Source organism: Rhinoraja longicauda, chromosome 30 (assembly GCF_053455715.1).
Source record: "Rhinoraja longicauda isolate Sanriku21f chromosome 30, sRhiLon1.1, whole genome shotgun sequence".
Classification (NCBI taxonomy): Eukaryota; Metazoa; Chordata; class Chondrichthyes; order Rajiformes; family Arhynchobatidae; genus Rhinoraja; species Rhinoraja longicauda.
The window spans coordinates 3,091,255-3,103,641 of record NC_135982.1 but is presented as its reverse complement, the minus strand read 5'-3'; the positions used below and the strand labels follow the sequence as shown (position 1 = coordinate 3,103,641).

Genomic DNA, 12,387 nt, shown 5'->3' with positions numbered 1-12,387 from the left:
TATACCAACACAGCTCTTTAAAAGTGAATGTCAGGCATTTTAATGGCAAGAGGAGATTAAAATTACCTTATTTAAAAAGTAATATTTTGCAAAGATCAGTACCAAATTCCTAACAAGTTAATAGACCACAAATGACTGCCCATATGTATGCAAAGCAGATAGTTTGTTGAAGGGCTTTCTTTAGCCTCGTGTTAACTTGAAACCATCCCATTTCCTGTTTAAAAGTAGATTAAAACATCTTAAAATTGAATTGCAATGAAACATAGAAGATTTCCTTGGCATTCCACTCCCATAATTTCACCGGAAGTGCAGTATCAAACAATATTCTGACGTACCGTCCGAACCAGTTCAAAGGAAATTTGAATTCAAGGAGTTCGTTGAAAGAAAATTTTGATCTGGCAATTTATATAAAGGCACTCTCTTTTAAATGTTTCTGTTTGCTCACATCATGCTCATAATGATTCTTAATACTGTCATTTCCAGCTCAATCTGCAATCTATGCCCAAAATGTAATTACTAAAATTCCAATTTTGACCTCAGCCTTTCATGGAGTAACAGTATGCCACCATAAAGGCACATTGTCCAAATATTTTGTTAATTATTGAATGATGTACAATGCTAATGAACAATACACCCTGATGCCTCTCGCTTAATCCTAGTTCTCAGTTTCTTCAATTCGCTGTTATTTTCATCAATCATCAGTCCATATTCTGCTAAATTCCAAGCTTCTTCATAATGCTGCTGTTCAAAGTTTTGGAGAGCATTTCGCTGGAAGTGTTGAGACAAGCTGAACTGCCCTGGCCTACTGGAGATGTTGGTTAATGCTAAAGACTGGTCTAACTGCAATGCTTTTATATAGTTCGCACAAGCTTCTTCATCCCTCAGGGTAAGGAGTTGGATATATCCTATGGAACAATAATCTTCTACCAAGTCTGAGGAGTTTCTGTTGGTGCTTCTTATGACGACCTCATGCAGGTCCTTTAGTGCTCTTTCATATTGCTTCAGTCTGGTCAGACATGCTGCACGCAGACGAACATATTTGGCTTTATTTTTACTTGCAAGGACAGCCAGTGTATAGTGTTTCAGTGCTTTCTCCTGTTGATTCCCTTTGGCCAAGGCAATGGCTTCCTGTGATGCTATCTGTAAAAGAAAGTGACAGCGCATCATTCCTTTCCCATGAAAGATAATTTATTGGCAGGCAGAAGGGAAAATAAAAGGAGGCACACTTTCCTTTCACACCAAAAATGAGTACTAAATTAGAGGTTGTAAAGGATGAAAAATAATAATTCTGCTGCCACATTTGAGGCACAGCTAACCATTTAATAACCAGAAAATGCATTTACTTTCATTCAACAGACCACAAAATTGTTTATAAACTGAATTTTCAAACAGGTATAGTTCTCTGAAATCATTCATGGCGCAAAGAGAAATAATTAACAAACATATTTTTTAAAGTATTTATTTAGTATTTTCTATCTCAAATCTCAAAATTTATTCCACGCAATAAATAACAGTGAAATAAGAGTAAGAGTCATACAGCAAGGAACAGGCCCTTCGGCCCTACTCACCCATGGCAACCAAGATGACCCATCTTGTCCCATTGGGCTAGTCCCATTCTCCCACATTTGGTCCATATCCGTCTAAACCTTTCCTTTCCATGCATCTGTCCAAGTATCTTTTAAATGTTGTTATTGTACCTGCCTCAACTCCCTCCTCCGGCAGCTTGTTCCATATACCCACCACCTTCTGAGTGAATAACTTTCCTCTCAAATTCTTATCTTTCCCCTCTCACCTTAAACCTATCCTCTAGTTCTTGATACCCCTACCTGGGTAAAAGACTGTGCTTTCATCTTATCAATTCTTCTCATGATTTTATACATCACTCTTAGCCTCCTGCTAGTAGAAAATTACATGAGAAGGCATTCATGCATAGTATCCCAGGACAGCAATGCAATAGCCATTTTTCTGCTTTTGAAAAAGGAATAAGGAGCCAACAAGGAGTAAAAATATTTTTCAAATTTCTCATAGTCATAGTCAGTCATACAGCGTAGATCAGGCCCTTCAACCCAACTTGCCCACACCGGCCTACATGTCCCAGCTATAAGAGTCCCACCTGCCTGTGTTTGGCCCATATCCCTCCAAACCATTCCTATCCATGCATCTGTCTGCTTCTTAAAACTTGGGATAGTCCCTGCATCAACTACCTCATCTGGCAGCTCGTTCCATACACCCACCACCCTTTGTGTGAAAAATGTTACACCTCAGATTCCAATTAAATCTTTTCCCCTTCACCTTAAACCTATGTCCTCAATTCCCCTATTCTGGGCAAGAGACTCTTGTGCATTTACCCGATCTATTCCTCTCATGACCTTTTATTAGGGGACCAAAAAAAGCAAGATTTTTCTATTCTTACTGCGCATACTGCTTGTAGATGCATGAGGGCAAAAAAAACTTCATAAGGTTACAGGTTTTTGAATAGATAAAATGCAATTCCATTTTCCAAATCACAATTAGCTTGTCTTTTTTTGTGGCAAACCTTTCCCCAAACAGAACAAAGCATTTTCTTATTCCTCCAGCCTTTCCTGCACCTGCTCTCCCACATCTTCCCTTTACCATGCCATTGTGGGATGATCAGAATGTAGACCTCTCCCTGATACTATCAGTGGACAATGCTGGTCGGAGGAGGTCAGTAGGATGATCAACCCTTTCAATGTTTGTACTATAGACGGCAGGCAGAAATTGACATGAATGCTCTTAGCAGTTTTCACTCATCATGGTCGTACAGTCTGTCACCATATGGCACCATTCTGTGATTAAATTCAAACAGAATTTAAATTGAATGGATATGAAATTGTGATTCTTGTCAGATTGGAATTCTGTTTGAGTTTCAGCGATTAAATTGGAAAGAATGACTTAAAAAAAAACTATGGGCCCCATTCCATACCCCAAATTCCCATGTAATGGAGTAGCAAGCCATTGCATAACTAAGCTAGTAATTCAACTAAATAAATGTCAGTCTGAAGAGGGGTCCCAACTCAAAACATCACCTATCCATGTTATCCAGAGATACTGCCTGGCGCGCTGCATTACTCCAGCACTTTGTGGCTTTTTTGTAAACCAGCATCTGCAGTTCCTTGTATCTTGTCATCTAAATGTTGATAATGGTAAATGAAGCACAGACCTTTTAGAGAACAGCACTGTTGTAACGGTCTTCAAGATGTTTACCTGACTCATTCCCCTGGGAAAACAGGAGAGCAGGGAAACATATCCATTCACCAACAAATCAAATATGCAGAAAGATGGCTAAGCTAAAAGCAGCAATCATACAGAGGTCATTTGTAAATATTCCAAATCAAAACAACCAGCTGCTACTCGACTACAATATTTATAAGTTACAGTTAACCATTGTCCATTACCACATCAAGAATAGCAGAGCAGCAGTAATTACTGCTCAGAGGCCAATCTATTCAACAGATTTGCATCTTCCTGCCAAAGGATATCATTATGTTTAAAAATTCAAGAGAATAAAAATTAACTTTCTCTAAACAAATAAGTCTTTATAATTCTTTCAGTCTTACTTTTGTGTTTTCTCTGGGCAGCAGTCCTTCAACAATGTGCAAACAATTGGCACCTCAAAATTTAAAACAAAGACCAGTGAAATAAAAAGAGCTTTTTGTAGAAGATTAGAATGTCAATAAATCTAAATTTAAATACCACACACCAATTCTGGTCCTCTTTCCCCATAGTAATTTATCTGATGAACACAAAGTGCTGGTGTAAATCAATGGGTTGGGCAACATCTCTAGAGAATATGGATAGGTGATATTTTGTGTCGTGACCCTTCGTCAGACTCTGTCATTTATCTGTTCCCTTTTCAAAGTTATTACCAATTCTGTTCCCAAAACATTAAGCCTGTCCAATCCAAATCACAAATTTTCATCACAAATTTCCTGAGAGCTCTCCTGAAATATTTCACCTGCAACTGCAAAAGGTGATCTGGGATTTCCAGATTCTGTTGCAACTTGGACATGCATTTTTTATTTAAGTTTATGGGTTGGCCTACAACCTCACCCACTCCACATAGTTTATGGATTTATGTTTGACATGTTTCAAGGTGTTGCAATTCTCTCAGCATTCCCAGTCCATTTAGGAAGATCCTTTGAGGCTGCATTCAGGCATGCCTTGAGAACACCCTCAGTGTTTAGTAATTTCTCCAAGTTTACACTATGATTAAGATCAGCAAAAAAAGGGCACGCTTCACAAGTCTGGACAATGGCTGGTCAGAGAAATTAATGTAGGATGATCATTGTTTCAATGTTTGTATTTGATTGGAGAAGGCGATTGGGTTTTTTTTTTATACATGTTCTGGAGTCAGAGTTATACAGAGTTGTGGGCTCTTCGGTCCACCATGTCTATGTTGACCATCATGCCTGCTGCTGTTAATCCCACTTGGCTGCATTAATTCCAGATCCCTATATGCCCTGCTTATTCAAGCACCTGGGAAGATGCTTCTTAAATGTTGTTACTGTTCCTGCCTCCACCACCTCTGGCAGCTCATTGCAAATACCAACTACTCTGTATAAGATAATTTACTTCTTAGATTGCGTTTAAACTTCCTTCTTCGCACTTTAAACCTGTTCTCTCATTTTAGACACCCCTGACGTCGTAAACAAATACAGATGGTATATATGCTTCTCATAATTTTATGTACTTTAAAGGTAAGAGAACATTAACGACAAGTGACAAGGGGAAAAATAGCAGAAAGTAAAACCAAAGGACTTTACATCAAAATTCACAAGAGTTAGAAACATAGAAAATAGGTGCAGGAGGAGGCCATTCGGCCCTTTGAGCCAGCACCGCCAGTCATTGTGATCATGGCTGATCATCCACAATCAGTAACCCGTGCCTGCCTTCTCCCCATATCCCTTTATTCTACTAGCACCTAGAGCTCTATCTAACATAGACAGATATAGACAGTTAATAGACAGATATAGCTATGTCCATTATCTAGAGGCGTAATTTGAAATTGATCAAGGTTGGGAATAAATTTCATGATTTTTAGGTTTTGCTTCGGTACATGTGGCAATAATAAACCTAAGTACAGTGAAAAACATTGTTTTGCACGCTATCCATGCAGAGATATACTATACGTAAATACAACTGTCAAACTCAAATACAATAAAGAGAAAAGAGGAAGATACAAAGTGCAGAATGTAGTTTTCCGCATTGTGGCGCATGTTCCACAGACAAAGTCCAATGACCACAATGCAGTAGAGGTGAATCGGACAGTACCTTAGCTGATAGAAGGGCCGTTCAGAAGCCTGATAACTGAGGAGCAGAAGTTGTTCATGAGTTTGGTGGTGCCTGCTGCCTGGGAGTTCCAAAGATTTGTTTAAGAGTCAAGAAGATCTGCAGCAGACCTGTTGCAAGGGTAAGCAAACCGCAGTGGATCAAGGCTGGCTAGAAGGCTGGAGTTAATGTGTCCCATCGCCTGTCTTTCAACGCACTTCATGATTTTAAAAGGACCAAAACAAAAAAGGAAACATAAAAGGGCACAGAGTTCTGGAGTAACTCAGCAGGTCAGGCGGCATCTCTGGACAACATAGGTTACATTTCGGGTCGGGACCCTTCTTCAGACTGAAGAAGCAACATTGCAGTTCCTTGTTTCACCGAAAGGGAGGAGATAGTTCTGATAATTCACAAAAAGTCCACCAGGTCCACAGCAGATGTCATCTCTCTGGCCTTAAATTCATCTCTGGAACACCTAGACAACAAGCACTCCTATGTTAGACTCCTATTTATTGACGATAGCTCCGCCTTCAACACCATCATTCCATCCAAATTCTTCTGCAATCTCGTGGAAATAGGATTCAACACCCCCACCTGCCTCTGCCACTGGAACTTCCACTTTATAACCTACAGACTGCAATCAGTGAGGATAAATGATAACACAGTAACTCTCAACACCGCAGTTTGCGTTCTCAATCCCCTACTATACTCCCTATAACATCACAGCTGTGAAGCCGAATTCTGCTCTAACTCCATCTACAGGTTTACAGATGACACCACTGTGGTGGACTGGATGATGAACAATGACAAAACAGAGTACAGGAAGGAGATAGTGAATTTTGTAACATGTTGTCAGGACAATCACTTCTTCCTTTTCGTCAGCAAGACAAAGAAGCTAGTTATTGACTTCACAAAGCATGCTGGAGTACATGTCCCAATCAGCATCAAAGTGCAAATGGTTGAGAGCTTCAAGTTCCTTGGCATAAATATTACCAACAACCTGTCGGGAATCAACTACATTGAAGCTACAGCCAGAGGCACACCAATGGCTCACCCTTTACTCTCTCTATTGTACTTGAGTTTGACTTGATTGTATTTATGTACAGTAACTGAGGAAATTCGGCACATTTCCTAAAGACTCTTACAAATTTCTTCTTGCAAATGCACCGCAGAAAGCATACAATCAGGTTGCATCACAGCTTGGTTGGGGAACAGATATGCCCGTCTGCAAGTAATTGTAGAGTAGTAGTAGATGTAGCATAGTCCATCAAACAGATCAGATATCTCATCATTGACTTCATCCACACTTCATACTGCCACAGAAAAGCAGCCAACATAATCATAGACGTCCCACCCTGGCCATTCCTTCTCGCTGCTACCATCCACCAAAGGGAAATTAGCTTGAAAGCTTGCACCACCAGGCTTGGGAACAGCTTCTTCCCCTCTGTTCTCAGGCTTCTGTACAGTGCAATTCACCTCAACCCCGTCGTGGACATTGGACTTTGTCTATGGAACTGATGTGCTACAATGTTTTAAACTATATTCTGCATTCTTTATATTCCCCTTTACTCTCTCTATTGTACTTGAGTTTGACTTGATTGTATTTATGTACAGTAGTTTCTGATCTGATTGGAAACTAAAGCTTTTTGCAGTACTACACTCTGGGTGCAGAAAGGAACTGCAGATGCTGGTTTATGCCGAAGATAGACACAACATGCTGGAGTAACTCAGTGGGTCAGGCAACATCACTGGAGAAAAGGGATGGATGAGGTTTCGGGTCTGAAGAAGCGTCTCGACCCGAAACCTCACCTGACCCACTGAGTTAATTCAGTACTTTGTGTCTATCACTGCACTCTAGGCATTCACTACAAGAGATGCCCATGAAGATCCTAATCTTCAAGGTCTCACTGAAGAATTTGCAATTTACTAATTTTGATCATGGCAAAGGTGACCTCAGTCGAATTAACCAGTCAGAAAAAGATGAGACTATATTTTATTAACACCCTCCTTTGCAGAGTTTTCAGAACAGATTGTGAAGAGGCCTGCTCAGCTGCAAATACAGCTGCTGAGAAACATGGCCAATTCATCTAAATGCTGGACAGCCTTCTTCACTGCTGCCCTAGTCGCAGTTTGCGATTAGCAGCATCTGGAACCTAAATTCTGCTCCCACCAGAAGCCTATCAATGAAGGTCTGAAGAAAAAATATTGGCAGATGTTGTTCCTTTAAAAATGTTGATGGGTGGCTGTGCAACTACTTTCACCTAACCCTTAATAGAAAATGACTCGTCCAATGGCAAGGGGACCAAGATTGTTATAGAGTTGAAAATTCTACCTGCTCTCACCAATGTAGAGTTGAAAATACAAGCTGGGTTTGCTACAGCTTGGTCCAGAATTGCTCATCTGTCCGTTACTCAGGGAGGCCTTGCTTATTCTGAAGTTAGTCTTCACTGAAAGTTGTTCCATGCCCTGTCACCTGTGAATCATGTGATCAATTGGAGCTCCATCTCCAATTGATCACATAACATGTTCCAAAATATCAACCGTTGGGTGGTAAGGGAAAGCCACAACACCATGGTTACAAATCCATTTACTTTTGCCTTGTCCACATGCACTCTCGAAATCCATCGGAGGAAGCCTGAGTGATTGTTTATGGCAATTATGTGTAAACATGTTTCTCCCTGCCTTTAGTGGAATGGAAATGGCAACTGTAACTTGCAAATTTTACAAAGCAGCAACTAACTAGGATGCAATTTAAAAGGTTTATACATAAGCTGAATGTATGCACAAGTAGTCACTGCATGAACAGGTTTTATTAATCTGCAAGTCTGGCAGAGAATTAGAAAATAATTCAAAACTGACAATTCAATATTGAAGCAATTTAAAAATTGTTTGGTGCTCATGTGGATTACACTGGGGTTTTGAAAAGCCTGCTGAAATTCAATGAAACACAATCAAAGCAAATGGTGGCACTATCAAGACGAGAAAAGTAAATGTAGAAGAGGCGCACAAATGCATGCACAAGTTTATAATCCAAGATTTTCTCTGATATGTCCTCAGTTTGTAGGATATCAAATGAAATAAAGCCAGTGTTCCTCAATGAAGACTTAAAACAGCACAAAATAAACTATTCTATGTTATACTGCCTGGAACAAGAATGATCTAATGCAGATAGCAAACGAACCTCGACTTAATTCTTCAGGATAACATTTAATGTATAATAATTGGAGGAAAAAAATTGCATGAATGCCGAGAAAGAGCAAGTATACAGATGAGCAGCTGTATGTATGAGTACAAAGCAGGTAATTCAGGTATTGGGACAACATAGAAAATAGGTGCTGGAGGAGGCCATTTGGCACTTCATGCCAGCACCGCCATTCATTGTGATCATGGCTGATCATCTACAATCAGTAACCTGTGTCTGCCTTCTCCCCATATCCCTTGATTCCACTAGCCCCTAGAGCTCTGAAGAAGGGTCTCGACCCGAAACGTCACCCATTCCTTCTCTCCCGAGATGCTGCCTGACCTGCTGAGATACTCCAGCATTTTGTGAATAAATCGATTTGTACCAGCATCTGCAGTTATTTTCTTATAGCCCCTAGAGTTCTATCTAACTCTCTTTTAAATTCATCCATTGAATTTGCCTCCACTGCCTTCTGTGGCATAGAATTCCACAAATTCACAACTCTCTGGGTGAAAAGGTTTCTTCTCACCTCAGTTTTAAATGGCCTCCCCTTCATTCTTAGACTGTGGCCCCTGGTTCTGGACTCTCCCAACATTGGGAACATTTTTCCTGCATTTAGCTTGTCTAGTCCTTTTATGATTTTATACGTCTCTCATCCTTTATCCCCTCCTTTTATCCCCTCTCATCCTTCTAAACTCCAGTGAATACAAGCCTAGTCTTTCCAGTCTTTCCTCATATGACAGTCCCTCCATCCCAGGGATTAACCTCGTGAACCTACGCTGCCCAACCTCGGAGGAAGACAGAGACCTTGACCAACAGGTAATGTGTTGCTTCTAGGTAGGAAGAATTCTGAAGCTTACTGTCCCATGTCAATGATGAATACATGTCTGCATTTATTCACAAAATGCTGGAGCAACTCAGCAGGTCAGGCAGCATCTCAGGAGTGAAGGAATGGGTGACGCTTCAGGTCGAGACCCTTCTGAAGCGTCACCCATTCCTTCTCTCCTGAGATGCTGCCTGACCTGCTGAGTTGCTCCAGCATTTTGTGAATAAATACCTTCGATTTGTACCAGCATCTGCAGTTATTTTCTTATAGTACATGTCTGCATGATACTGAAAGAGATAGTGATCAAATCCACACTGAGTAGAAGAGACTTCCGTTAATAAACAATGGTTTACATTTATAACTCATGGTTCTAATGCACGTGTTACAACTGGGGAATTACAATAATGATTCTATATAACTGCAAATTCCCAGTGAAAAAGTTGAGTTGCCAAGAAGGAAATCAGATAAACTAGACACTGGAAATCTCAAGTAAAATTAGAAAAACTGCCATGGAAAAAAACCAGATTTAATCTCTCAGGTTAAATGCCTTCTGTCAGAATTGGAAAACTGAGAAAACAAGTTAGTTTCAAGTGGGAGAGCAGAGTGGATAGGACATAGGAAATATCCCCGATTAAGTGAGGCCATGGTTACTATGGAGATAAGTTGTGGAAGTCATCCACTCAATATATTAATGGGGCAGTTAGGGAGAGAAAAAATGAAAGATATTAAGTTCAAGATTGAAAATACAATCAAGGGAATTAAAAATATTGCGAAGCACAAGGCTGTAGGACATGCTCAGCAGATTAGGTTGTGCTAATGGCAGAGAAAAACAGGGCCAAAGATGTTGCGGATCGATAATAGATAAACTTACAGCAGCTGACAATGAGCTGCCAAAAAGTGGAAGCCAGCTACAGGGTTCCAATAGTAGCGACTCAATTCTCAGGTCTATCCTCCACGCCAGCTTAACTTCCCATTGAAAACAACAGGTCGTGGGTTTACTACAGATTTCATGATTGTTAGTCCATGGGGAAGGCTAGTGTTCACCAGAACTAAAACCCTGAAACCAATTAGCATATATTCCAGAGTTGTCAAACGTCAGCTCTCCTGTGTCAATTCCTTAATAAATCATTTCACTTCGGTATTTTAAGGCACTAGAAGCACTTTAAAGACTACATTTGTGCTCTATATACTATTAACCAAGTTAAATTTCACTCGCCTTTTAAAAGTTTCTGCCTCTTGTCCAAGAGACTACAGGCTTCCACTTATAGGGTGGTTTCATCATGAAACTTAAAGGCCTAACTTGGTCTATTTTGGCCCATCTCATCTTTAAAATTAAAGAAAGTTAAAGAGTGATTAGATTGAGATACTTTAAATCATGACAAGCTTAGAGCAAATTAAATAAGGTTTGAAATCCAGAAAGCATAGATCTTCTGCAGGGATGGCCACAGGGGAAAACAAAATCTTCAAGGTGAAAGAAACAAGGTCAGTAACAGCTTTCAGAATGGAATTGAATAGTTGAGATAAAAGAATGGCAGGGATATGGTGGACAAGCAGGAGTGTGGGATTAATTGGCATCCCCGTAACAGAGGAAGTAATCATTATTACTACATGCAAGAAAGGCAGCCATTTTGCACAAGAAAGGCCCATGCAAATAGGAAGGTATTAACAATGAGATAATCTGTTTTGAGTGACATTGACAATGTTTTCATCTATGACTCAGGAGGAGACCATTAAGCCAAAAGGATCCTTGTTGGCTCCCAACAGTTATGTTTTCTTACTTCTCCAGTGCTTTTAACACCATCCCGCCTGCACTGCCAGGGAGCAAACTGACGAAGATGCAGGTGGATGCTCCAATGGTGTCCTGGATCACCAACTACCTGAGTGGACAACCACAATATGTCAGGCTACTGAACTGTGTATCGGACATGGTAGTGAACAACACAGGGGCCCCACAGGGGACGGTCCTCCTCCCTTCCTGTTCACCATCTACACCTCGGACTTCAGATAAAACTCAAACTTGCAGAGGTTTTCGGATGACACTGCAATTGTGGGCTGCATCAGTGTGGGGAGAGAAGCTGAATTTAGAGGTGTAGTCAACGACGTTGTTGAGCGGTGTGGGGTGAATCACCTGCAGCTCAACACCGACAAGACTAAGGAGTTAGTGGTGTTCTTTAGGAGGAGAGGAACACCCCTGTCCCCTGTCTCCATCAGTGCAGTTTACCAAGAAGTACAAATACCTTGGAGTGTACCTGGACAGTAAATGAGACTTGTCCAGGAACACTGAGGCCATGTACAAGAAGGGACAGATCCGGCTGTACTTTATGAGAAGGCTCCGCTCCTTCAACATCTGCAGTAAGATGTTGCAGATGTTCTACCAATCGGTGATGGCCAGTGCCATTGTCTTCGCTGTTGGGTGGTGGGGCAGCAGGGCGAAGGTCCCGGACGTCACCAGGATTAACAAACTCATCAGGAATGATGGCTCCGTCCTGGGAGTGGAGTTGGATTCATGGGAGGTGGTGTTGGAGGGGAGGATGCTTCTCAAACTGCAGAGCATCTTGGACAATACAGTTCACCCCCTCCATGACACACTAGTCAATCTGAGGAGTACCTTCAGCAACAGACTGGTTCCACTAAGATGCAGGACAGAACGCCACAGGAGATCCTTCTTCCCTGTGGCTATCAAACTGTACAACTCCTCCCCCTTCTGTCATTGGATAGACTGACTCCCCCCCCCCCCCCACGCCACCCCAAATCTTTGCACGTCCCCAATCTTTTACACTCGTCACTTTAATTTCATGTTTCTTGTGTTTTATGACTGTTGGCAGATCAATTTCCCTCCTAGGATGAATAAACTTCCATCGGATCGTATTGTATCGTAATCCCAGTCTCATTCCCTCCTCATCTCCTGGTTTTCCTTATTTTTTTCTTAGGCGCCCATCTATCTTTCGATCTTGCCAATTACCTAAATACAGTAAGGGATATTTGATACTGGACAACTAACCTACCAACTTTTCTTTGGGTCGTGGGGAGGTAAACGGTGGAACTCCATGCCATCATGGAGAAAGCAGGTAAACTTCTCAAAGGCAGCACT

General features: G+C 41.1%; 1 protein-coding gene across 1 annotated transcript in view; it reads right to left on the bottom strand.

Moving 5' to 3' along the window:
* Nucleotides 1-585: 585 nt before the first annotated feature.
* ttc34 (tetratricopeptide repeat domain 34) overlaps nt 586-12,387 on the bottom strand; it is a 73,806-nt gene continuing 62,004 nt past the window's right edge. Inside the window, exon 7 of the mRNA XM_078425433.1 lies at nt 586-1,140. Within this exon, the coding sequence (XP_078281559.1) occupies nt 619-1,140 (522 nt within the window). The 3' untranslated portion in view covers nt 586-618. The remainder of the gene's footprint in view (nt 1,141-12,387) is intronic.